General features: G+C 44.3%; 2 protein-coding genes across 13 annotated transcripts in view; one reads left to right on the forward strand and one right to left on the reverse strand.

Annotated features, from left to right (window-relative positions):
• Positions 1-23,836, reverse strand: part of CTNNA3 (catenin alpha 3) — a 394,943-nt gene that overhangs the window by 193,721 nt on the left and 177,386 nt on the right. The gene's annotated exons all lie outside the window — the stretch shown is intronic.
• LRRTM3 (leucine rich repeat transmembrane neuronal 3) overlaps positions 19,801-23,836 on the forward strand; it is a 75,319-nt gene continuing 71,283 nt past the window's right edge. For 2 of the 4 annotated variants that reach the window (XM_088059697.1, XM_088059698.1), the window contains exons 1-2: positions 19,801-20,212; positions 20,590-22,121. In XM_088059697.1, coding sequence (XP_087915823.1) covers positions 20,209-20,212; positions 20,590-22,121 — 1,536 coding nt within the window. In that variant the 5' untranslated portion in view covers positions 19,801-20,208. Of the gene's footprint in view, positions 20,213-20,540; positions 22,128-23,836 lie in introns of those variants that run through there. The other 2 variants (XM_088059699.1, XM_088059696.1) reach the window with 2 other exon arrangements.

The raw sequence follows: 23,836 nt of genomic DNA on the forward strand, positions 1-23,836 counted from the left end.
ACACCACTACTATTTTCAATCTTTGCCATGGGAATTCATGAGTGTCAGCAGAAAGCACGTGCTTCTAGATGCCACTTATGTCTTAGTTTAATAAATATTCTCACACATCAGAATTCCTCACTGTTCTGAACAGTGATGAACAAAATCTACCAGTGCTAAAGATCCTTGCCATCACACCAACCACATTCTGTCAAGCACTTCGAAAAATATATTTTCCTTGGCCTTCCAAGTGCAACTACAGAATGTGTATGAAACCAGCCCCTTAGAAATGGAGGTCTTTTCATTAATAACTGAAATACCTATCAGTGAATCTAAATGTTTTTGTGACCCAAGGATAACTGCCTATGAACAGATGCACGTGCAGTTTGCTGTGCCTGCTTAATGCATTTCCTGACAGAGAAGTCCTCAATAACGCTAAATTTGCCCTAACAGCTAGTGCTCTATAAGCACTAAATGGAGATGTAGGAACTGTGAGGGAGTAGAGAACAGCCCTGGGAGGGCCCTGAGCAGCGAGGGAGGGCCATAGCAGCAGCCCTGTGCTGCGCAGGGCAGAGGAGGGACACCCCCAGCTGTCCTGGGCGTGCTGGGCACTCATCCTCAAGTGCCACACAAATGTCCTCTCCAAGGAACACTTGTATGTCCCCACTGTCTCCCATCCCACCTTACAGAGATCCACTCCTCAGATCTCCTCCCTCAGAGCCTGATCCCTCATGTTCATGCCTTAACCCTCTGCAGTTCCCAGCTCACAAATCCACAAGCCCAGGTACTGACCTTGCATCCCAAAACACTCCATTTTCACGCAGCATCGCAGGTCTCCAAGGGCATCTCCAAGTATCAATACTTTTGCTTTTGTTTCTACTTCTCACAACACCTATTCCAAAGATCTGACTTCACTTGAAAACATGCATGTCTACAAAGGTAATTTTAGTTATCATACACATATAGTGTCTCAAACCTATATCTGACTGGGAAAAATCAAAGAATTGCTAAATATTTCTGAATGCAGAAATCTAAGCCTCCCGGAAAAGAACACTTTATACTCTTACAGCCTATTTCTGAAGTTCCACATCTCAGATCAAACTATTAGCAACATTCCTGCAACTTAGATTTCAGCTTTTGACCCTGGGATGGCAATTTGAAAGATTTGCAATATTTGGGGGGTTTTGGGTGGGGTTTTTTTGCCCATCAAAGTTAATGCTAAACACCAAAGCTAATATTTTCAAATATTTCAATAATTTACAAAACACAACTACAAGCTTATTTTTATTAAATGACTGGGGTTTTTCCCTATCATTTAGCTTCCAGCCCCTATGGTAAGAATCACACATTCAAAAAAATTCCTTAGAACAAACTTTCCAGACTACAGAATGATAGAGCTGGATACATTTATAACATCTATGGAAGTGACCGAGGAATGGAGACTTCAAATCTGGCATCCTAAACCTCATTAAGCTCTTCTACACTAGAGAGAACTGCAACTATTTCTCCTAAAATCTGACTCTGACCCTGAGTGGGGAATCAGCACTGGCCAGCCAAAGGACCACAGCCAATGCCCTCTGGCCCCCGAGGATTTAAGGAATGCAGTGATGTGACACAGATTGCTCACAGCAGCTTGGCTGATGTGGAAGATCCAAAACACAAGGTTTCCTTTCTCTGGCTATTAGAGGAAATCAGATGGGTTAGTTATTCAGTCAATGTTAACTTGTCAAACCACTAAACAAAAATGCATTTCTATTACAGTAGAAAAAAACCATCAGTTATTTAATTTCCTTCAGAGCCTACCTAAAGACAAGAGCATAAGCCCTGTATTAGTTGAACAGAGAAGTCTGTTCACAGCTCTGAGCTGCACTGGTATTTACCAGCTGCAGGAGGATTTTAGAGCAGTGGAAGAAGCGTGAAGCTCAGCCTACCTCCTTCCCTTAATTAACTTTTGAAATATCCCAAAAATGCAGCGTACCTTCAGGGAAAGAGAGTTTGTCCAGCCCCCCAGGCACACTGGATTAAAAACTGGGCCTCGGCAGCAGACACGAGTGTGCCGGGGTGATTGCTGCCAGAATATTCAGATCAACCAACCTGAAAAATTATGCTAGCACTGGTGGCATTTAAAGCTGTATTTTTTACCATCGGTAAGTTAAAATGATTTATATTAATACCATCTTCCTTGAAAGAAAAATAAACCTCAGTACTGAACCTCTTCCAAAGCATCCTCCCTCACTGCAGCATCAAACCATTTAGCTGTTATTAACTCAGTCACACTAAGGCAGATGAGGAATTTACCAATAAAATCTAGGAACACAGTTATCTTGTTCCTCACCTCTGATTTTTGGAATCTAAACAAAACAATAAAATCACTGGTTTCTTTTATTGTTACCAGCGTGTCTTATTTTGCAACAATATTGAGCTGCTTGCTGTCTCAGGGGATTTATGTATTCAAACATCAAACATTTTAAAATTCAACTTCATCTGAAAGTGCTAATGTAATGTGTGTAATCAATTAAGACTGTTTTGTATGTGCATTAGTTTTTATTAATTCTGTATTTACTAGGTGTTAGTTAAATCCAGTTTTCCAACTGACTTTAAAGTAAATACCTTTCTACAGTCCCGAGGAATGAATTGCATTTTGCTGCAACAGCAAAACCCAGTGACTAAAATGCTTCTGACAGAACTTTTCTAATTATTTCAATTCAAATACCTTCCGCTGTGGGAGGCAATTTGGCTGTGGTCTGAGAGCTCTATCACCACAAGTGTCCAAGGATATCACTTTAATACACACTCAGAAAGGAACAAATGCTGTTTATACAAGGTGTCATTCCCACAGAGACCAGACTGGTAGGCAAGTCTGTGTTCTTATAATTCCATTCTTCCTCAGGGAACAATTTCTGCCATAAAAGTTTTATTCCCATTGAACAATTTTAACTTCCCTTAAAGAGAAGAACCTTTTCTCGCTGCAGGATAAACACAATTTTAAAGATTTAGGACAGAAGTTTAACTCATTCCATGCGGGATCCAAGGTTACCCTGCAGCCAGCCAGTTTCTCTAGCTGGAGCCTGCTCAGCATGCCTTTCTGCCTCCCAAGTTGCCCACTGCTATAACCCCGACTAGGGGAGAAGAAAACCACTGTGGCCTAGGTTAGGACCCTGGGAGATGTGCATGCCTGGAGATGAGCATTCCCTGCCAATATGAGAAACGCTCACAGCCTTACGTACTACCATGAAGTGAAACGGTGAGGATGGACAGAGAAATGCTCGCTTCGTTCCATAAATAGTTACAGCTCTGGAAAGAGAAGCAGTAATAAGACACTACTAAATATTCAGTGATTCCAAAGAAATCTCTCAAAACTCTATCACCACAGAATGCAGGACAATATTTTGAATCAAAGATGTAAATGCACCAAGAACTGAAATCCAAAGTACAGTTGGGTTTTCCTTTTCCTCTAATTGTCTGTCTGCTGTCAAATATTCTTCTCCTATCTGTGCTAAGGCCAACGTTCAGGCAGAGCTGGCAGGATCCACTGATTTATCAGTGTATAAAATGCTGTGAAAGTGAAGCATTACAATTCTAACAGCACTGAAGCTGCTGTATGTGCTTTCTGTCTGTTGCAATAGCTTCAAAGCACTAATTAAATAATGGCAGCGACCATTCTGAACTTCCCATTGAAATCAATATGGATCCATGATGTCAAAGCATCAAGCTGTACAGGTCGGTCTATGAGCAGTTCTGAAAAGAACAGCCATATATGTCACTCTTTGTGAGTTATCTTTTGATAACATCTGTCATGTTTTTTTTCAGTCATACCATGAGCTCGTAGGGCTGCGATTAACCCTTTCCATATACTGTTCACTCTGCTCCAGCCAATAATTTATACATTAAAGACCTAAACAGAACTTGTGCTATTATTTGAAGGTGTGCTTGCAAGTGTTGAAGATGTTACTCTTGCCTTAAACAGCATTTCATTCTCTGTTTCATGATCCTGATCCACGATGAGCAGCCAAGCCTAATACTTAATACCTACCTGAACAGAGTATTAAGCCAGAGACTCTAAGATCAAGCATTATACTTGACCTTTTGAATTTTGTTCCAATCAATATCTCAAAAATTGATTTTCTCTTATTCAGTATACCCAGGTGGTTTCATTAAACTGAAAGATTACATGACCTCCCAAAAGGGAGAGGCCACCAGAAACTATTCTCTAGTCTGTGTTATATAAAAGCCCTAATCAACAATCAGTGAGTATCTGAGAATAACAAACACATCCACCTCAATTATTATACAGCAGCCATACCAGCAGTGGTGTCCAGAGGAAATTATGACTGGAATATTAAACTATCAAATTTTTAGACATAGTTAAATGTCTGGCAGCAGAACTCAGCTGGATTTGGGCCGCACAGAAGTGCAACAACAACCCCTGCCAGTTCATTGTAGTAACAATGTGAGACCACGTCCTGAGTCAAATGTATCCAAGGATTCCCACACACCAACTCCCTGGGAAGTGACAACTTCCCCCAAAGTGCACTTTTAACCTCCAGTAAATGAGATGAGCACATTACTGTGACAATTTGTCCCCATCAGCTTGTAAATGCTTTAGTCCTAAGAGGTGGTGAGGTCCAAAGGATAAGCCCCAGGTCCCTTCCCACGGGGCAGCTCTCCAGCTGCTCTGCCCCAGCCTGGCGAGGTGCATGGGGCCCAAGGACAGCACCTGGCACTGACGCTTTTGTACTACTGGATCCTGGCACTGGCCTAATAAATGGAGAGTCCTCCTATTAAAATATCAGAGATCCTGTGGACACATATAAAATAAAAAGAGAATGAGGAATGGCCTTCCTGCAGGGTGCAAACAGCCTTTTGTTGGTGTCATTGCCTTAAAACAGGCTCTCAGTGTAAGCAGACCAGACAGTATTTTCTGAGATCTCTCCCTTGTCCCAAACCCACTTGTTTTGTACAAACTCTCTGCTTCAATCCGACACCACAACCTTCTCCACAGCTCTCATCCCTTCCTGGAGGTGTCTACTCCAGAGCTCTTACAATTCTAATCCATGCAAGAATTTTCCCCACATACAGAAAACCCTGTCTGACAGAGTTCCCTCCTAATCTTCTGCCCTAAACTGCCTCAGTTTCTCATTTACAAGAACCAGGCTTTTTCATTAAAGCTGATTACAATTAACGCAATCATAACTTCTTGGTGCTAAAGAAGTGGATTTATGTTTTTACTATCAGAGATCTTCTGCTTTTGCTTTCTTCCAAAAATACTCTTGCAGATCCAGCAGTCTCCTTTCTCTTTCCTTTCTCTAATGCTTTTGCCTTTGTAGCATCTGCAATTATGTTCTTCTAGGCTAATTCCACAATGCCTACAATCTGGAACTCCTTTATGCCAGCCACCCTCCTGTTGCCTCCTTTGCCTATTTTCTACCAAAAAAGCAAACCCAAAAAAATCCAAAACCACAAAAAAACCCCAAACCATCACACCAAAAAACTCAACATTTTTGAAACTTGAATTTCTTTCAATAAAATTGATTGTAGAAAATATGAGTTAGGATTAGCCTGGTGAAAAAAAAAAAGGTCATTTTTTCAAGCAGCCCTCAAAATACCAAGCATAGAAAAATAATAAACAGAAATTTTAAAAGTGCAGTTTAACAAATGTTTGATCTCAATGAATCATCAAGTCAAAGGAGGGAAAAAACCCAACAAAACAAATTTATTGCATGGCAACACTGAAGTGGTGGGAGTTTTATCTGGCAGAGAAGAAAGAAGAGAAGGAAGGTTAACCATTCAGTGCCTTAAATCAAAGCTGTTATCTTTTATTTCCTTAGTTCATTCCAAACACGTTTGTCTAATTATAAACTCTGGGAGATGCCAGCATTGAAAGCGGGGCGTTGTTGTAACGCAGGGCAAGGACGTGGCTCTTGTGGAACCTGGCACCTGGCAGGCCTGCAGCCCCCTGGGTGCTCCTTCCAGCCCTTCTCCTGCACAGGTGTCCCAGTGGCCCAGCTCCAGTCCCCTGTGACCTCCCCAGTCAGCCAGTGCTGCTGGGAACTGACGGAACGGGGCTCGGGCAGCGCCTCTGCCGGCTCCCGCAGGACCCCTGGGGACCCATCTGTCCCCTTGCACCTGTGTCAGAAGCATCCATTATTGTTTCAGCTACATCTAAATGGGAATGTCAAGGACCTGGATAAAAGGATTATTGCATTTCCCTTGGAATCTTTTTGCCAGAGCAACATCAGTTTGTGACAGTCTTCCAAAAAGGAGAACATCTTCCTTGCCTGCTATAGTAAAACTCCTGTACTAAAGATCATGTGGATGTTTAATTACTTCTTTTGCATTAGAAAGCGATTCAAGTTGGTTTTAGATATTGATTAACAGACATGGCAGGGAGAAAGAAAACACCTCAAGTCCCGGAACAGCACTGACATGAGGCTGTGAGGAACCTGAGGGCTGGTGTCTGACAACTGGTACGGGCGGGACACACACACAGGAGCTACTCACACACGGTGCCATGTGGGTGAACATCAGCAACTTCAACCGACCTTTAACTGCGACCAAGAGGGGCTGAGAAAGGTGAAATATGCCATCTTATATTCTCATCTGCTCTGCAGAAATGAACCTTGCAAACACAAACAAGAGCTGTCACTTTTCACAAGGTGGTGCTAATCTGGCTATCTCAGCCTCTTCCCCCACAGAGCGCTCATCCCAAGCAGCCGGACACAAAAGCTCCCCTCCAGAATGTCTCAGAAGTTACCTGCTTCAGTTCCAGGTTAATTGAGATGCAAACTGGAGACACCGTGTTAGAGCCAGTCTCCCAAACCCTACACAAAGCCATCCAACAGCGTGAGGGACAGCTACCTACAAGAGAAGAACATCTCCCATGCCAGTACGTTTGGACTAAGCAGTGCACACCCCTCGTGGCAGCAGAGCCAAGAACATTTCAGCTCTACGGTGTTTTCATGGCTCCTGACTTCAGCGGGCAGACTGCATTTAACAGAAGAGTCATACTGCTTTTTCATCACATAAAATAATTCCCTTTCGTGGGGAAGTAAAGAGAATGAGAAGCCAGTGCGGCTGCCTGATGGATGTCAAAACCTATTTCATTAAATATAGGTAATGGCAAAACTCAGGAGAGGCAGCAGCACTTTATAGTGATTTCCCATTTATTCATTTTGTTTCAAAGCCAACAAGAACTCCTATAGTCTTAGACTCCAAGAAAACAGAATATTTGCATTTCAGATTTTATCAGTCTTCTAAAGACACTACCTACAGCACACACAAGCATGTTTAATGCATCCTCACAAGCTCTTAGGGAATTATTATGCGCAAATTCAAAATGCATGAATGGAATCAGTATAAAATAAGATAGATGAATCACGCTGAATATCAGGAGCAAACCCAAACAGTGACTAATGGAAGATTTACCTCTGACCTCTGTCCTAATCATGTAAAGTACAAATTAAGAGACAAGCAGAGACAGTAATTAATTCCATAAGGAACAAAAACCAGCACAACATACGCCCAGTAAGTGTTATGCTAAGCCATAAAACTCGGTCAGTAAGTTCCTCCGACAGACACAGGCACACAGGTGTGGGAGGACACTGCTGCTGTGCCATACACATCCCTATCCAGGCACTGCTATTCCTGCTCATCAGCACTCCTGGAAAGCCCTGAAATAGTGCTTCACTCCATATCATCATGTGTAGAGCTCTCCAGAATTTTTTAATTCGTTTGTGTTTGAGAAACTCTCTAATGAATTCATGAATGCTTTCCTTTGCATTCTGCCTCTCCTGAATGGCAACAACAGAAAGAAAGGGAACTGAAACAACGCAGATTCCTTTGCTGCTGCTGCTGGCTGCTTTTGCATTAAACTGTGGCAAGTAAAATAAGGCAGCACGGACACACACGACACTTGGAGCCAGCCTCTGACAAGGCAGCGGCGCACGGAGCCAAGCAAATTGTGCAGAAAGCAAAAGACAAACAGCAGAAAAACCTGGCAGAGACTGCAAACCTGTAAAGCACTAAAAACATTTACTCTTTTTCAAATACATTCTAGGCACAGTGGGATGGAAGGCATCTCATACATTTTTGCTGCAAGTGACCTAAAGTAAAAAATACCAGCTAAGTGGCAACCTAAGCAAGGAATACAAATGTCCCAGAGAAGCACTTGAAAATAAAACATAAATAAAAGACTCGTAAAGTACTCCCAGGGGCTGAGCAAAAGAACAGCAACAGAGGAAAGGTCACTGCCATACCTATCAAATTAGATGCTGAACATTTAAAAGGCTAATTTTGACATACTTAAGAGGATCAGCGACTCTCCAGCCCTTGATCTCTGCATATAACATATTGTATTAGTTCATTATATAATCTGAGATTTAATATTCAAAAAGAGAGAAAAATATACCCATGGAGAATCCCCTCCCATTCTGAAATTCTGCAACTTAACCACATGATAATTAATCCTGTCAGCAGTTGAGTCATTACACTGGAAAAAAACCCTACGGAGAGTAGGAATTCTCCCATTCTCTGCATCCCTGATGTAATTTACAACAACCTTTCCCAAGTAGAAGATCCACATTGGAAGTTTATCAGTCCTAAGGCAATTCCCACCACATAAGGAATGGGCAGTGACAGAATGAAGCTGCAACAGTTCTCCCCAAAGTTACAATAACCCAAAGTTCTCCCCAGAGTTACATCGCAAGCAGATTTGGACTTTGTGAATAACCCCAGTAGTAACAGTTATTGGAAACCTCTTCTAAAGCTGGATTCAGGTAAAACTTGGTTTTATCAAAATTAAGAAGTCTGCAGCTCAACTGTTACAGAGGCTGGTACTCACTGTTTCTCTCATGTTTCTGTGTTTATGAAAGGGTGAAATATTAAATCCTGGTCTTTACATGAACATATGAATTACCGTCTTCTTTAAAATGTTAATCTTTTGATCACCAAGTATCTGCTGCAGAATTCCAAATACCATGGTATTTATGTAAGGTGCAAATGCATTCAAGGACATTTATAGTTTTCTCTTTGGAAATGCTCTGAGGCAGTGGTGTTCTGATACAATTCCAAGAGTTTTATCCGTTTACAAATATCTCAATTCCAACAGCGTATTTCTACTTGACTTTAAATCGCACTGAGAAGAACATTGAAATTGCTATGTCAGATAAGAGCACTGGATCTCTTCCAGCTTTCAGTCTCGGAGCAGCAAATCCTGGGTATCTTAAAGCAAACTGCAAAGATCTTCGTAGGAGACAGCTCTTATTCAGTAACGTGGCCATAGGGTACCTTGGTTTTTCCTTTTCCTGCAAGCTGTGGGTTACTCGCTGGCTTTTACACCGAAACACGAGACTTTTATGTCTTTTAGCTTCTACTGAGTACCCCGTGTGAACTCTTTATGCACTTGAAAGGCACCAGGGCACACCACCTTAGAAGTCCCTCAGGAACCGTATTGTGGGGTAAAATTATCATAGTATGAACTAAACTATTCAGCTGAAATGAGACATACTGGTGATGCAAAGAAAAAACACAAAGTTATATTTATTTGGCTTTCCCTGAAAAGTTCTTCTTTCCTACTTTTCTTATGAATTTCAAACTAAGTAACACTGTAGCACCACTCTATTTACAGCTGCTCTGTATATTAGATTTGTACACAGTTATCTTAAGATTTGAGTTGTTTTTAGTTCTGCATTGATAGAATAAATCACATTCATTTCCCAGAAGCTTTCAGACTTACAAAGAAACACAGGAAACTGCTCATCCCAGAGCAGCAGAAATGGCCACAGGAATCATTTTTGTTGTGTTAATGATATTGGCACGTGTCTATTCCTGCTCTGGATTTCAACCTGGTCAATCTGTCTTTTAAACCACAAATAAATGATGACACAACCATATGCTGGAAGACAAAAGAAATTTCCCTATGACACACAGAGAAGATCCTCGTGTCACGAATCTGTGACAGAAGAGGTTCTCTGTAAGAGCAAGTGGATGGAGGTGCCCCTGCTTTCAGTCTGCCTGGAGGAAAAATGGTTTTAAAACCACCCAGCCCGTGTTTGCCAGTGTTTCTGTTTTCTGCCTGTTCCTGTCACCATTCAGGGACACAAAATCAAGCTGTTGACTCACTCAGGCTCAGCTCTCCTGCGTCTCCACCACATGGGCTGGCCACAGTGCCCACCTGGTTATCAACTGCAGCATTTCTTGCTTTCTGACCAAGAAATTCCTGCACAACTAAGCTGCAAGAGGAAAAGGTGCTTTTAAGCCTCTTACTTACTTAGGAGGTATAGAATGCTGGATGGAAGGATTTAAAAAATACAAAAATACAACATGCCTATACTAATATTCTTGCAAGGAAGAGAAGAAAGAGTGAAAACTCCTTCTCTTCATGTCAGCTTCCTCTCCTCTACCCTTCAGCACTGTGTCCATCAGCAATTAACGGTTTGCAGATATTTACTGTTTTATGCACTTACCGAGTCACTTTGAGTTGGTTTGACATTTCTTTGCTGTCCTATCCACTGGGTGAAAGATATTTAGTTTTAATAAACAGTAGAGTACCCTGACACATAATCCAAAATAAATATGCTGGAACCCAGATTTTTTATTTTTTATTTATTTAATTATATAGAAGTCTGTTGCACGTTTTTTAAAAATCACCCAAACATGTTGGGGTTTGGTTGTATGGTTATTTTTTTTTATTTAATCACGTTTAATTTAAGACAATTATCTTGGGTGACATGAGAAGATGAGCTAGTAGGTCATTTAAATCACATATGGTGATTCTTCAGAGCTCTGTCTGCCAGACACCCCAATGGGAAAAGAAAATGGGAAAATACAGAAAGGAACAGTCAAAACATACCTGCCTGTATTTTATTTTCTTTTAAACCATAAAGTTCTAGTCCACCATTGCTGGCATGGATGAGTGGCCCCTGCCTAAGCAACAGCTGATTACAGGCTGGTTAACTAAGACTGTCAGCATAATTAACGTTCTGAGCCTTCTCAGGAACACCAGGCTACCAGAGCTGGAATATCTACAAGCTGCCACAGCTCACTTAATTGAAAAAGACTTGACTGAATTACTAAAAGCTAAAAAATCTGAAACTTTTGATGAAAAAGAGCACAAACTTTTATTGCAGGAAAATGGCAGAAAACAGCATCAGGCTGAAGCCAGGGAAGGAAGTGACTAAGCATGCAACTGCAGCCACTTGGAATAAATAATTTCTATGCCAGTCACGGTGGGAATGAGCACAATTATATGCTTCTTAACTTTGTTCATGTTTTCCTCTTTCAGTTGCAAATCTGCTCAACTGTCATGTTTAGTTTTCTCTTCGAAATGTTACTAATGCTGTCTAATAACACATCACTCTGACTGTCTCAGACTGGAAATCACAGCCTCAGAACACCACACTGAAGTCCAAGCAGGAGTCCTAACAGAGGAAAGCTGGAATCCCTTTTTTCTCTGTGGAGGTTTTCATGCATAAGCAAGTCAAAGGAGAGACTGGAAAGTATTTTAGAATATTTCAACGTGTCAAATGAAATCATTCTACTCTGCCCTCCTGGCCCCTGTATGCCTGTTTATGCTGAAGAGCAGTAAGACTAGGAAGTACACCTATAAACATCTCCTACTAATTTGGGTCTGATCCTAAGAAATGCTACTTTTATCTTTTGTTTCAAGACACTAAAAATGCGTCAGTTGCAATTTTTGTATGGAAAAGTAAAGGTAATATTCAGTGAATACTGAGGTAATTTTCAAAATGGTACTCTTGTAACATTAGAAAGGTTCTGTAAGTGAACAGACATTGGCAAACTTGCTAACCACAGATATAAGATAAATCTGCACTTTAAATACAAGTCTGTGTTTCTGTATTTGACGACTACACTGTCATCACATGGAATTCTGCTATTTGGCCACTCGAGCTCAAAAAAAAGGCATCCAAAAAAATGGCTCCCATAACAAGCAATAAAAATCACAGTAGATACAGAATAACTTGTGCTGGAATTCCAAAAAAGGAACAGACAGCTCAGCTGATGAAAGGGTATATGTTTGGATATAACTGATGCTGGACAAAAAGTCATGCAAATCATCTATTATGCTTATTATAAGTTATCCTTAAGATTATAAGGATAACCTTATAGAACAATTACATGCCACTATTCTTCTCTCATAAGTGAAATATGAGAGACTGGGACCCCACAAAATTAGCATAAAAGCTCAGGTTTAGAAAACAAGTTATAGTGGTTTCTGATACAATGTGGATGTCATGGGTTTCCTACAATGAAAGTTTTTCCCAGCTGCTTCCCTACAGCAGCCAAGGAGCCACTGCAACCAAGAGATGTTCCAGGGCTGACCCGACAGAATAATTAATTCTACAGCCTCAGCACATAGCGAGATATCAAGGCAGCTTCATCTGGAGCCCCACAGAGTTAAATGCATGGCAGGGCACAGGTCTGAAACTCCTAAGAAATGTGTGAACATGCATCATCTATGTGCACAGCTCCATGCTGTGCAAATGACAAATATTAATCCCTCAGAGATGTACGAAAAGGGCAGGAGTATAAAGGAGCAGCTACAGGCAAAGGCACGAGAGCAGAGGGAACGGCTGAGGAGGCAAGGCCAGCCCTGAGGGTTTTAACTACACATTCACATGGAACACTGAAAAGGTCTGAAGTCTGGCAAACAACAAACCTGTGCAAATGGTCACACGGCTGGCACTGCCCTGTCTTTAGTCAAGCGTTACTGTTCCTCTTCTCACCACCACGACATGCTCAGGGCTCACTCCTTTCCCTGTGCCCACATCTGGACACTGTCAGCATTATTGCTTTTCCCTGGGCCCAGGCTGCAGCTCTGCTTGGATTAGTTACGCAATGACTCCACACCGATGTCCCAGCCCCTGTGGACTCCTCCATGGACAGTTCTGTGAGGTGTGTCCGTAAATCTGGCTGCCCGGGAAGTTCATTCCCTTTGCCGTCCCTCACATGCGTATGCAGAACTGTCCTAGCCAGGCTTAAGTCAGATACCTCAGGAGGCTGCCGTGGCTTCGGGTTTTTCATCTTCATCATCTTTGTTACCCGAAAAGAAGACGCTGTGGGGAGAGGAGGCTGCCGCCCGGGGGGTGAACAGTCGGCAATTCCGATACAAAAGAACAGGCCAATGCTTCTAGGACTCACTGCAATCCTGCAGGGAGGGGAAAGGCGGGGTTGTGCACTCGCTTAGCTGAGTGGGGCTAGCTCAGGCTGGCCGAGCGGGGCGGCTCGGGCTGTTCCTGCCGCTGGAGCCGTCCTGCCGAGGGGCTCGGTGCTGCTGCGGAGCTCCCCTTGCTGCCCGGGACTCCGCCGCTCGCAGCCGCCCCACAACCGGGCCCTTTCGGCGCCCCTCACACCTCCGTGTCTGCGGAGAGAGCACCTCCCGGCTGCTGACTGGGATCCCGGCGGAGTAGCGCCAGGATACGCACGATGTATCGTGATACACAGGAGTATCGCACCGCACACACGATGGGGAAGGCGAAGCGGGAGCCCCCTGTCCGCTGCCGGGGCCGCCATCGCCCGGCAGGCGCGGGGCCGGGCCCGGCTGCCCCGAGGCGTGAGGGAGGCCCCGCCGCCAACAGCGCCCCCTGGCGGCCGGGCTGAGGGGAGAGCGCTGAGCGGCCGGGAAAAGGAGGTTACTGCGCTTCTTCGGGTTTATTATCTTTTAAAATAGCTTTTGTTGTTGTTGCTGTTCTGTCTTGTTACATATATATATATATATATTTTCTAGTAAAGAGCTGTTACTCCTTTTTCCCATACTTTGCCAGGAAGCACCATGGTTTTCAAAGCGAGCGGTCATCTTTCCATTCCAGCGAGGCTTCCACCTTCCTTGGCAGGTATTTGTCTTTTAAACCAAGACAGAGACAAATGGTTCTCCTCAGACCAGCACACCTCATGGAGATACCTGAGGCCACACAAACATTGTGTGGACAATCAAGACAGCAGGCACTCTTCCAACAAAGGCATCCTGGCCCATGGAACAGTGGGAAGCATTTGTGACAAGCCTGGGTTTATTCTAACCTAATATCTCTGGCTCCTTTCACAGAGACTGCAGGCGCAGCCACAGGCAGAGGCCACCAACACAGCCCTGCCTGTCACCCCATCACACCTCCAGGGCACTTATGGTGTGGATCATTCATGCTCTGCAGGTTGAAGCACTGCATGGAACATGTAATTAATTTCTAGCTAACTTCCGTGATGATCTTTCATCCTCCAGCACCTTCTGTTGCTTCTACTCATATTAACTTTTTGGGAAGATGCTGGAGGATAAACCTGAATGGATCAACACTAAATCCACTGAAACAGAAGTGGTCATATCAATTTCAGAGGGAAAGTAAAATGATAGTTTTGCATCTCATGGTGTGTCTCTGGAGGACGAGAATGAAGCACAGGCTGCGCGCCCTTGTCAGAAAATTAACCCACAAACACCAGAGGTTTATGTCCAAAAAGGAGACAGGAGAGTCCTGTAACTTTATTTGAATAAAGGGAGAGCCCATGGGGCATTTCCCCTGGGGTCTTTCAAAGTCTTGGAGCACACAGCCTCCTTTGTATCCCAATTTCCCGGACACACGTCCCTTTCTCAGGGACACTGAGAGGTACAGACTTCCCAAAACATCTAATCCCCAAGACCCCTTTCTAATGTATTACCCCTCTCTTCTCTTCTCCTTGTGTCAATCAGTGGAATTCCTATGGAATTTATGGTTCTTCCCATTGTTTCTTCCATCTCTCAGTATCCAATTTAATTTATCAGCAGACCTAGAGTTTGTTTGTAAAGACAAGTCCCTCACTCCTTTCTCCCTCCAGCAGCTTCAAAGGACAAAAAGCCAGCTGGGGAGCAGGTATGTGTCCAATGCCCCATTAGGATCCATCCCAAAGGATGCAGGCAGTGGCTGCTGTGAGCCACGGTTTGTGCGCAGCCTCACCTCCCTCTGGGCGGTGCAGAGGCCCCTGGGACCTGTCCACAGTGCTGAGACTTCACCAGGAGAGCCCAGCTGGAAAAGCCTCCTCATCCAACAGGCTGTGACAGCGGCACGTGTGTGCTGGTGTCCTCTGCGAGCCATCCCACAGCACAGGGCACACGGACTCACATCTTGATGTGTGTCACACGGGATCCTTCCACCCTCACTGAGCCTGCGGGAGGCCTTGCAAAAGAACAGTTCTTAGCAGAAGAGCAAGAGAGTATTTTAATTTATCCACCTCCCTCAGCTACAATTGACCACCATGGTCCTTTAGGGCAGTACAGATGAACTCCTGGAATAAGATCCTCTCTAGTCTCAATCCTCTTTCCCTATTGCTTCAGAACATTTTCTGGATTTGCCTCGATTTCCCTTGCCTGCATGTTCCCTGGACCTGGCTTTCGCTCTTCTTCTGTCTGCCTTCAGCAAACGCTGCATCCTGAGCTTCCCTCTGCCATCCCACGCTCTGATATTTACACTGGGAGTTATACACCCCCAGCTCTAATCTGATCCTCATGGAACAGCAGGTTCATTTAATCACTGGCTCAAAAATTGCAGACACATTTTATTAGACTTATCTCTCTTAACGATACAGCGATAGCACACTACAGTACCATTCAGAGCAAGCTACTACTGCTCACCCAGCTGGCTCCTGGCTTCTTTATGGGGGAATAAAGTCAAGGGAACGACACCCGGTGTCACTTCATAAAGCCAAAGAGAACACAGCGCGGCACTTGCTAACTGCAGGTCCCCAAAGGGATGTGTGATTCACACATAAAGGCACTCCCTGGCCCCAGAGCTCTGTCTGTGAGCAGAGAAATGCCGTGTTCTGGTCTAGTCTGAATTCCAGACTTTGTGCACTACGAACATAATGCCCTGTAGAAAAGCTCAGACTGCATTCCTGAATGTATTTCTCATGGAAGGAACAGAAACCTTTTAATTCTTTTTCCTTTTTCTCCTCTGTAGCATCATCATTAAATGGATTTTAAAGAGTAAGCACAGAATGTCCTGAGGAAGGCTAAAGTGAGCCATGTGACAGAACAGGGGAAGGCTTTTGATGGATTTGCATGGATCCCTCTAGCAGCTGGTTTCTTGCACTCTGGGAAGTTTGCATCCCTTCCCTGCCCCCTCACCCCCATCCTACTGACACTGGTAATTCTGTCACCCCCTCTTTCCAAGTGTACATAGCAAACAGGTGTACCTGGCAATTACAGCTGCCTTCTCATAATCCTAAAAAACGCACAATTTGCTGATTCCCCTTTCCTCTGTGAAAAGTTTCAATTCCAAGCCAGCTTTGTAGAGGAAGAGGTTTTCACAGTGAATGCCACCTCTTGTTTCACCATTTATTATTTTGGCTGCAGTTCATACTAAGCTTTCCACAGGGAAGTTGCATCTAGGTACAGAGAACTCAGCTGGAATGAATGGAAAAAGAAAACACGCTGTAACCTAACCACGTTAAGAAAACCCAAAACCAAATGTGAAATTAAATTGAAGTAAATTAGTGCAAAATCAGATAGCAGTGAAATCAATCCAGAACAATATCCAGATGGAAAACCCACTGAAAGTTTAACACCAAGAGAAAAATCTGGACTATCACTACCTTAGCATAGTGCATCATTTCCAAACATGAAATTTGAATTTCTCTGTGGTGTAGACAAAGAAAACTATGTGTTCATCACAGGCTCTGCCCAGCACATCTCTTTTCATCTGGATGGATGTTAAGGCATATCTAGTAACACGTTTGCCACTGTATTTCCTGATCTATGCCATCTTCCCCTCAAAAAAAGGCCAGGAAAAAGAATTAGAGTGATCATGGAGTCGTAAAACTCAAAACTTACAAGCAACTCAGGTTCTGTGGTATCTCAGTTTGTGTTTAAAGCTGAAACCCCAAAACACAGACTTGAACTTTGTGTTCAAGACTACACAAATAAATAGAATCTGGCCATATACACTATGACAAACTGGGGGTGCACTGACAGACAAGGTGTAGCTGATACAAGGCAAAGGTATCTTCTCATGTAAAACACAGCTTTAACTTAATTCTCTGTTTGTCACAGTTTATATGGCCAGATCAGTCTGAAATTTTATAAGGAATGTTTCGTACTGGGATTTGTTTCGTACTAGGAGCTTTATTTCCACAACTGGAGAAGAACTTATTGTGCTGTATAAAGATACGGAAATGTAATTTTAAAAAACTCTTTATCAGACTCTGGCACTTTTCCTGCTTGTGTAATTCAAAAAGGATCTCAGTAAAGAAAATTCAATTTGGCAATCCATTAACATAGATTTGATGCTCTCTCTGTTCATGTCTTGATGTCTCACCCCTTTCAGAAAAATGAAAATAACTCTTGGTAAAGAGTGGCTGTTCCCTCTTATTAGTCCAGTATTTTGGCAATTATTTAAACCCTGGGAAAGCTGCTGAAGCTCTGCTGACTCATGGTGGCCAAGAAGCTGCTCTTTAACTCCATAACCAAGGTGGAGGAGGGAGAGGAACAAAAAAAGGAAAAGCCAGAGTAAGGTAAAGTTTGGGAAGAAGGCCGAGTGTCAGCTGTATGCTGAGTTGCACCAATTCTTCAGGAGAAGGGATCTGGATGTCACTGAAAGTTTTAGGTGCTGTGTTTGAACCAGGTGAAGAGCCAGACCTAATTTCAGGCCATTTAAGTTTAGGAACCTAAAAGAGTCACTTCAATGAAGAATTTACCTCTCACAGGCATCTACTGTCAAGAGAGGAAGAGCAGCAGTTCCAAAAGCCAAACTGACTTCCCAAAGGTGTGAAGTGTCCTCTTGCTGCTCCATCAGGAGCAGAGACAGCCCAAGGCAGGGATGGAAAGCCTGTACCAGGACAGCAGACTGGCACACGATGCTGCTGGCAGCAGCTCTGCAGCTCCCCGACCCCAGGACCACACTGCAGCACCCCAAAAAGCTGCAGCACACAACGGGAGATGGTGATGCTGACAGAGACTGATGGAGCAGATAACCCCTTCCCTCTCCAGCAGCCTGTCCCAAAGAGAAGAATTCTCACACAATGTGCCGTGACACAAAAATGTAATTCTGACATGAAAGAAAGGCAGAAATGACTTTCCTCATTTGGGGACTCTGGTTTGGTGCATTAATACCGGTGGGATTACAGCAAACCTGAGGTCATTCACAGCCTAAGGACTAGCACCTGAATGCCTGGAAAATTGTAGCTTTCACCTAGTTTTAAGTTATTCTATTCTCACAGCAGTGAAAAATTAGGGAAAAGCCAGAGCACATTATTCCAAGGGTAAGGATTCTCCCCCAGAAAGGCAGAGCAGTTCTCAGCACTGTCTGGTCGCATTTGAGGACTGCACTCTGCACTCCTAAGGAGCACAACACTTCTCCTCAGCCTCCTGCCCGTTTGTGCACAACAAAGAGCCAGGATTTTCCACTTGCCCACCATCATCTGTGATCACATCCTGCTCGCTGGAGGCAGACTGCCAGCCTGGTGTATTTGCCATTATTTGTAACCATTATTTGCCATTATAACACCATCTTACCCTTGCTCTGCCCAGATGAGAGGATGTGCTCTTTCCCTCCAGCACCCAGGGAAGAAGGGAAAAGTAAGGAAAGCCAAAGTGGCTCTCTTGGTGATATTTGAGGACTGTAGAGCATCACACACAGAAAAAGCTCATCATTATTTATTCACATAAAATCCTGTCCACGTCCTGAGCGACAGTGAAAACAATTCACCTCATTAAGGTACTACACCAGGCTGTTTAGTCTCTGTTGTAAAGCTTCTGGAAGCCTGTGGTTGGGGTGTTAGTGTTGTGGAACAAAGTGACAGCAAGTTGGGAAATAAATGAGCACAGTACTCTCTTCTAACCTCCTGGCACTGAGCCTTTTAACAGAGAAGAAGAAAGCAAAAAGGCAAAATGTCAGCCCCAAAAACATTTTTCACGTTGTGAAAAGCAGTGTCCACGCTAAAGCACTCGCTAAAAGACACACCGAGAGGGCTGATACTTCACTGAAAAATAGCGAGCAACTGCAAAAAGGTTACATGAGGCAGCAAGAAAAAAAAATCCTCCCGACCCAAAATTTCTATCCATGTCCTACAAATGCCACGTCAGCCCTTGAGACCAAAGTCTCAAACTCTCCAGCTCAGGGGTGTGGGGCAACGCACACGGGGCAGCGCACATGGGGAGTGCACAGGGGACAGGGCACAGGGGACGGGGCACAGGGGACGGGGCACACGGGGCAGGGGACACGGGGCAGGGGACACGGGGCAGGGCACACGGGGCAGGGGACACGGGGCAGGGGACAGGGCACAGGGCACAGGGCACACGGGGCAGCGCATAGGGGACAGGGCACACGGGGCAGCGCAGAGGGGACAGGGCACACGGGGCAGGGGACACGGGGCAGGGGACAGGGCACAGGGGACAGGGCACACGGGGCAGCGCACAGGGGACAGGGCACACGGGGAAGGGCACACGGGGCAGAGGACAGGGCACAGGGGACAGGGCACACGGGGCAGCGCACACGGGGCAGGGCACACGGGGCAGGGGACAGGGCACAGGGGACAGGGCAGACGGGGCAGGGGACAGGGCACACAGGGCAGCGCACACGGGGCAGCGCACACGGGGCAGCGCACAGGGCACAGGGCGGACAGGGCACACAGGGCAGCGCACACAGGGCAGCGCACACGGGGCAGCGCACACGGAGCTGCCCCACCGCGCGGCCGGCTCTCTCTCGGGAGAACTCTCTGGCTCATTTGCAAGGCGAGGCAGGCACTGCACATGCCCGCGGTGCCGCTGCCGCTGGGGGCAGCTTTACATAAGGCTGAGCCCGCTGTCGGCCCGCCCCAGTCGGCCGGAGCTCTCGGCATGCGAGCGCGGCAGCGCCGGAGCCGCGTCCCGGGCCGGGCTCCCCGCACCTGCCGCGCCCGGCCGGCAGCGAGCCCGGGGCTGCCAGCATGCGAGCCCGGAAAACAGCAGTAGAAATGCCGCCTTCCTAACTAGAAACATGCTAAACCGTAATATCCGTGAAGATCCCATTACCTAGGAAGATTTTTGACGTTTTTGCTGCGAAGGCTGTGTTGGGATTGATTTATCCTTGGAGTGTTCTGCACGGCTGGCAAAGAATAATGTTCCAAAATCGGTCCGTCTCCCAAGGGGTCCAATTTTTCTTCCTGGGTGTCAGCGAGCCCTGACTCACTACGGTGCAGCTGACAGGGGCTGCCATGCTTGTGGCACACTAAGCAAAAAACAAAAGACCTAAGGACGACCTTTGAACAGCACAAAGGATGGGTATGTTTTTCACGTTATCTTTTTAATTTATAGTTCATAGTTACTGCATAGCCTGTGCTTTAATTACTCCATAGACTTACATTGATGTGATTTCTTATTATGCTTAAATGGCTTAGGGATTGCACCTTTTACCCGACTGTTTTTCAGTACCTGTAGCAAGGTATTCTTAAAAGACCAAAAAAAAAAAAAAAAAAATAAATAAAAAAAAGCTGAGTAAAAAAGAGAAACACAAAAAAATAAAAAAAAAAGCCACTGTGAAAAGCAGTCGAGTTGAGCTAGGGCTTTGTAAATGATTGTTAAGTAGAAGATTTTAGCATGATTGAAAGAAATGACTGATGTGTGGGGGGATAACTTTTCTAAGTTGTTTTTATTTCCAGGTTTCAATGTAATTAGGCTACTGAGCGGATCAGCTGTAGCTCTGGTAATAGCCCCTACTGTATTACTGACAATGCTTGCTTCTGCTGAACGAGGATGCCCTAAGGGCTGTAGGTGTGAAGGCAAAATGGTATATTGTGAATCTCAGAAATTGCAGGAGATTCCCTCAAGTATATCTGCTGGTTGTTTAGGTTTGTCCCTTCGATATAACAGCCTCCAAAAACTAAAATACAATCAATTTAAAGGTCTTAATCAACTCACCTGGCTCTATTTAGACCATAACCACATCAGCAATATTGACGAAAATGCTTTCAGTGGAATACGCAGACTAAAAGAGTTGATCTTGAGTTCCAACAGAATCTCCTATTTTCTTAATAATACCTTCAGACCTGTGACAAACCTCCGGAATTTGGATCTGTCATACAATCAGCTGCAGTCTCTGGGATCTGAACAGTTCAGGGGCTTAAGGAAGCTGCTGAGTTTACATTTGCGCTCCAATTCCCTAAGAACCATCCCTGTTCGAATATTTCAAGATTGCAGGAACCTTGAACTGCTGGACCTGGGTTATAATCGCATCCGAAGTTTAGCGAGGAATGTCTTTGCAGGTATGATCAGACTGAAAGAGCTTCATCTGGAGCACAATCAATTTTCTAAGCTCAACCTGGCACTTTTTCCAAGGCTGGTCAGCCTTCAGAACCTTTATTTACAGTGGAATAAAATCAGTGTGATAGGACAAACTATGTCCTGGACCTGGAGCTCGTTACAAAGACTTGATTTATCTGGCAATGAAATAGAAGCTTTCAGCGGACCCAGCGTTTTTCAGTGCGTGCCCAATTTGCAGCGCCTCAACCTGGATTCAAACAAGCTCACATTTATTGGTCAAGAAATTTTGGATTCTTGGATATCTCTCAATGACATCAGCCTTGCCGGGAATATATGGGAATGCAGCAGAAACATTTGCTCTCTGGTAAACTGGCTTAAAAGTTTCAAAGGGCTGAGGGAAAATACAATTATCTGTGCCAGCCCCAAAGAGCTGCAGGGGGTGAACGTTATCGATGCGGTGAAAAACTACAGCATCTGTGGCAAGAGCACCACGGAAAGGTTTGAGCTAGCACGAGCTCTCCCAAAGCCAACGTTTAAACCAAAACTCACCAGGCCTAAACACGACAGCAAACCCCCTCTGCCCCCGAGCACGGGGGCCACGGAGTCGAGCTCGGAGCCCGAGCACGACACGGAGCACATCTCGTTCCATAAAATCATAGCGGGCAGCGTGGCTCTGTTCCTGTCTGTGCTGGTGATCCTGCTGGTGATCTATGTGTCGTGGAAGCGTTACCCTGCCAGCATGAAGCAGCTGCAGCAGCGCTCTCTCATGAGGAGGCACAGGAAAAAGAAAAGACAGTCGCTGAAGCAAATGACTCCGAGCACACAGGAATTTTATGTAGATTACAAACCTACCAACACTGAAACCAGTGAGATGCTGCTGAATGGAACGGGACCCTGCACGTATAACAAATCAGGCTCCAGGGAATGCGAGGTATGAACCATTGTGATAAAAGAGCTTTTAAAAGCTGGGAAATAGTGGTGCTTTATTGAACTCTAGGGACTATAAAGGGAACGTTTCTCTCACTTTTCTGGCACAGCTCTTCCATGTCCCTTTTTTTGTACATTCATAATACTGGTCATTTTACTCTCATACATAATCAACTCATTGAAATTTAAATACCGCAATCAATGTGAAGCCTGAGCTCTGGTTTAATACAATACCTATTGTACAAACCCTCTACTGATTTCATTAAACTCTCTCCTGTTTTTAAATAGAAAACTTCTTTCCTAAGTAATCCACTGCACCTGCACAAACTGTGCCTCTGTTTAGGGAGAAAAATGACAACCATGAAAAAAAATAATTATAAAGACAAAGTCAGGGTGTCCCCCTCTGCCTCCCCAACCCCAGTCCTTGCTCTAAAACTCACTTTTTGAGCCCAGAATGAAGTAAAGACCCAGGTACTGTAGCATCATATGAATTCTGAGTTGTCTGAGGATAGAGATGGTGCAGGAGCAGCTCTGAAAAAAATGCCTGTTTGCTGCCCAGCACAAGAGAGACTAAAAAGCACCCTTAGGTATCACACCAGAGGCAAAGCAGAGGGAAACCTAGGCTTAATAAAAAATTAAAAATGAAAAGGTACAGTGGGGTTTTCCTGTAGTGCACTATAACACAGTGTTTCTGGGGCTGATAGCTAGCAATTGGAACCTGTTTGTGTGACTTCATACAAAAGGTGCCAGTGTTTATCCCTACATCCAGTTGCCTTTCAGAAAATAGTCAAAAGGCATTCATTAGATGAGGAGCAGAAATTCCTTACTGATGCAATTAGAGGAACTCAAATGTGCAGCAGCAAAAGCAAGACCACTTCCTGCACACATTTGTTTCAGCTCTCATTAGGAATTCTCTTTTCAAGCCTGTCAAAGGCATTAATGTAGCTGAGGAAACCATTAAAATCCGTCATTTTCCTCTATTTCTGTTTATTTGCTGGGCTAGGCTTGCTAAGGTTCTGTGTTATGTTTTGCACAGGGTCCCTCCAATAACTAAATAAAGCTTCATCACTTAAAATGCCAAACACTCTGCATTTTAGACATACTACAGCTGCAAAGAGCTTTCAGAGAAAACTGGTTACTCACTGGTGTGAGAGGAGTACACCCAAAATTCCTTTTACATAAATCAGTGACAAATCATTTTTCTCTCTTACCAAAACCCTAATGACATTTCAGAATTCACAGATACTCAGTTTTAATGTCTTGTCATACCCCAGTGGATCGGGGAAAAATACAGATTTGTAACCCAGCTGTTCCCTGCCTTCCTTCTCCCCAAATAATATATTTTGTGGCTGCAGAAGAATATAATCCCCCCCCATAATTGCAAATAAATCATATTTTGATTATCAGGATTATCAGGAAGGGAGGGGATGAAATAATACAGCAGCACCTTTATAGAATATAGAAGCCAGTAATTTAATTATCTCAATTTTGCAACTGGGTTTGGCTTTGTAAACCCCACCTGGGAGGGAATATTTATACAGGGCTGTTTCACTGCAGCAGATTAGGAAAAGCAAAACCTTAGCAGAAGGTTCTCCTGAATTGTTACTGGAAAAAACCCACTCACAGCTGATCACCTTGAAACATGCTTGATACAATGAAAACAAAGCTAGAAAAGAGCTAAACACACCTGGAGGGGTTTGGGGTGTTGGTTTTTTTTTT

This window comes from Pseudopodoces humilis, chromosome 9 (assembly GCF_049639895.1).
Source record: "Pseudopodoces humilis isolate 2021_Gansu_Grassland_sample_001 chromosome 9, ASM4963989v1, whole genome shotgun sequence".
Lineage (NCBI taxonomy): Eukaryota > Metazoa > Chordata > Aves > Passeriformes > Paridae > Pseudopodoces > Pseudopodoces humilis.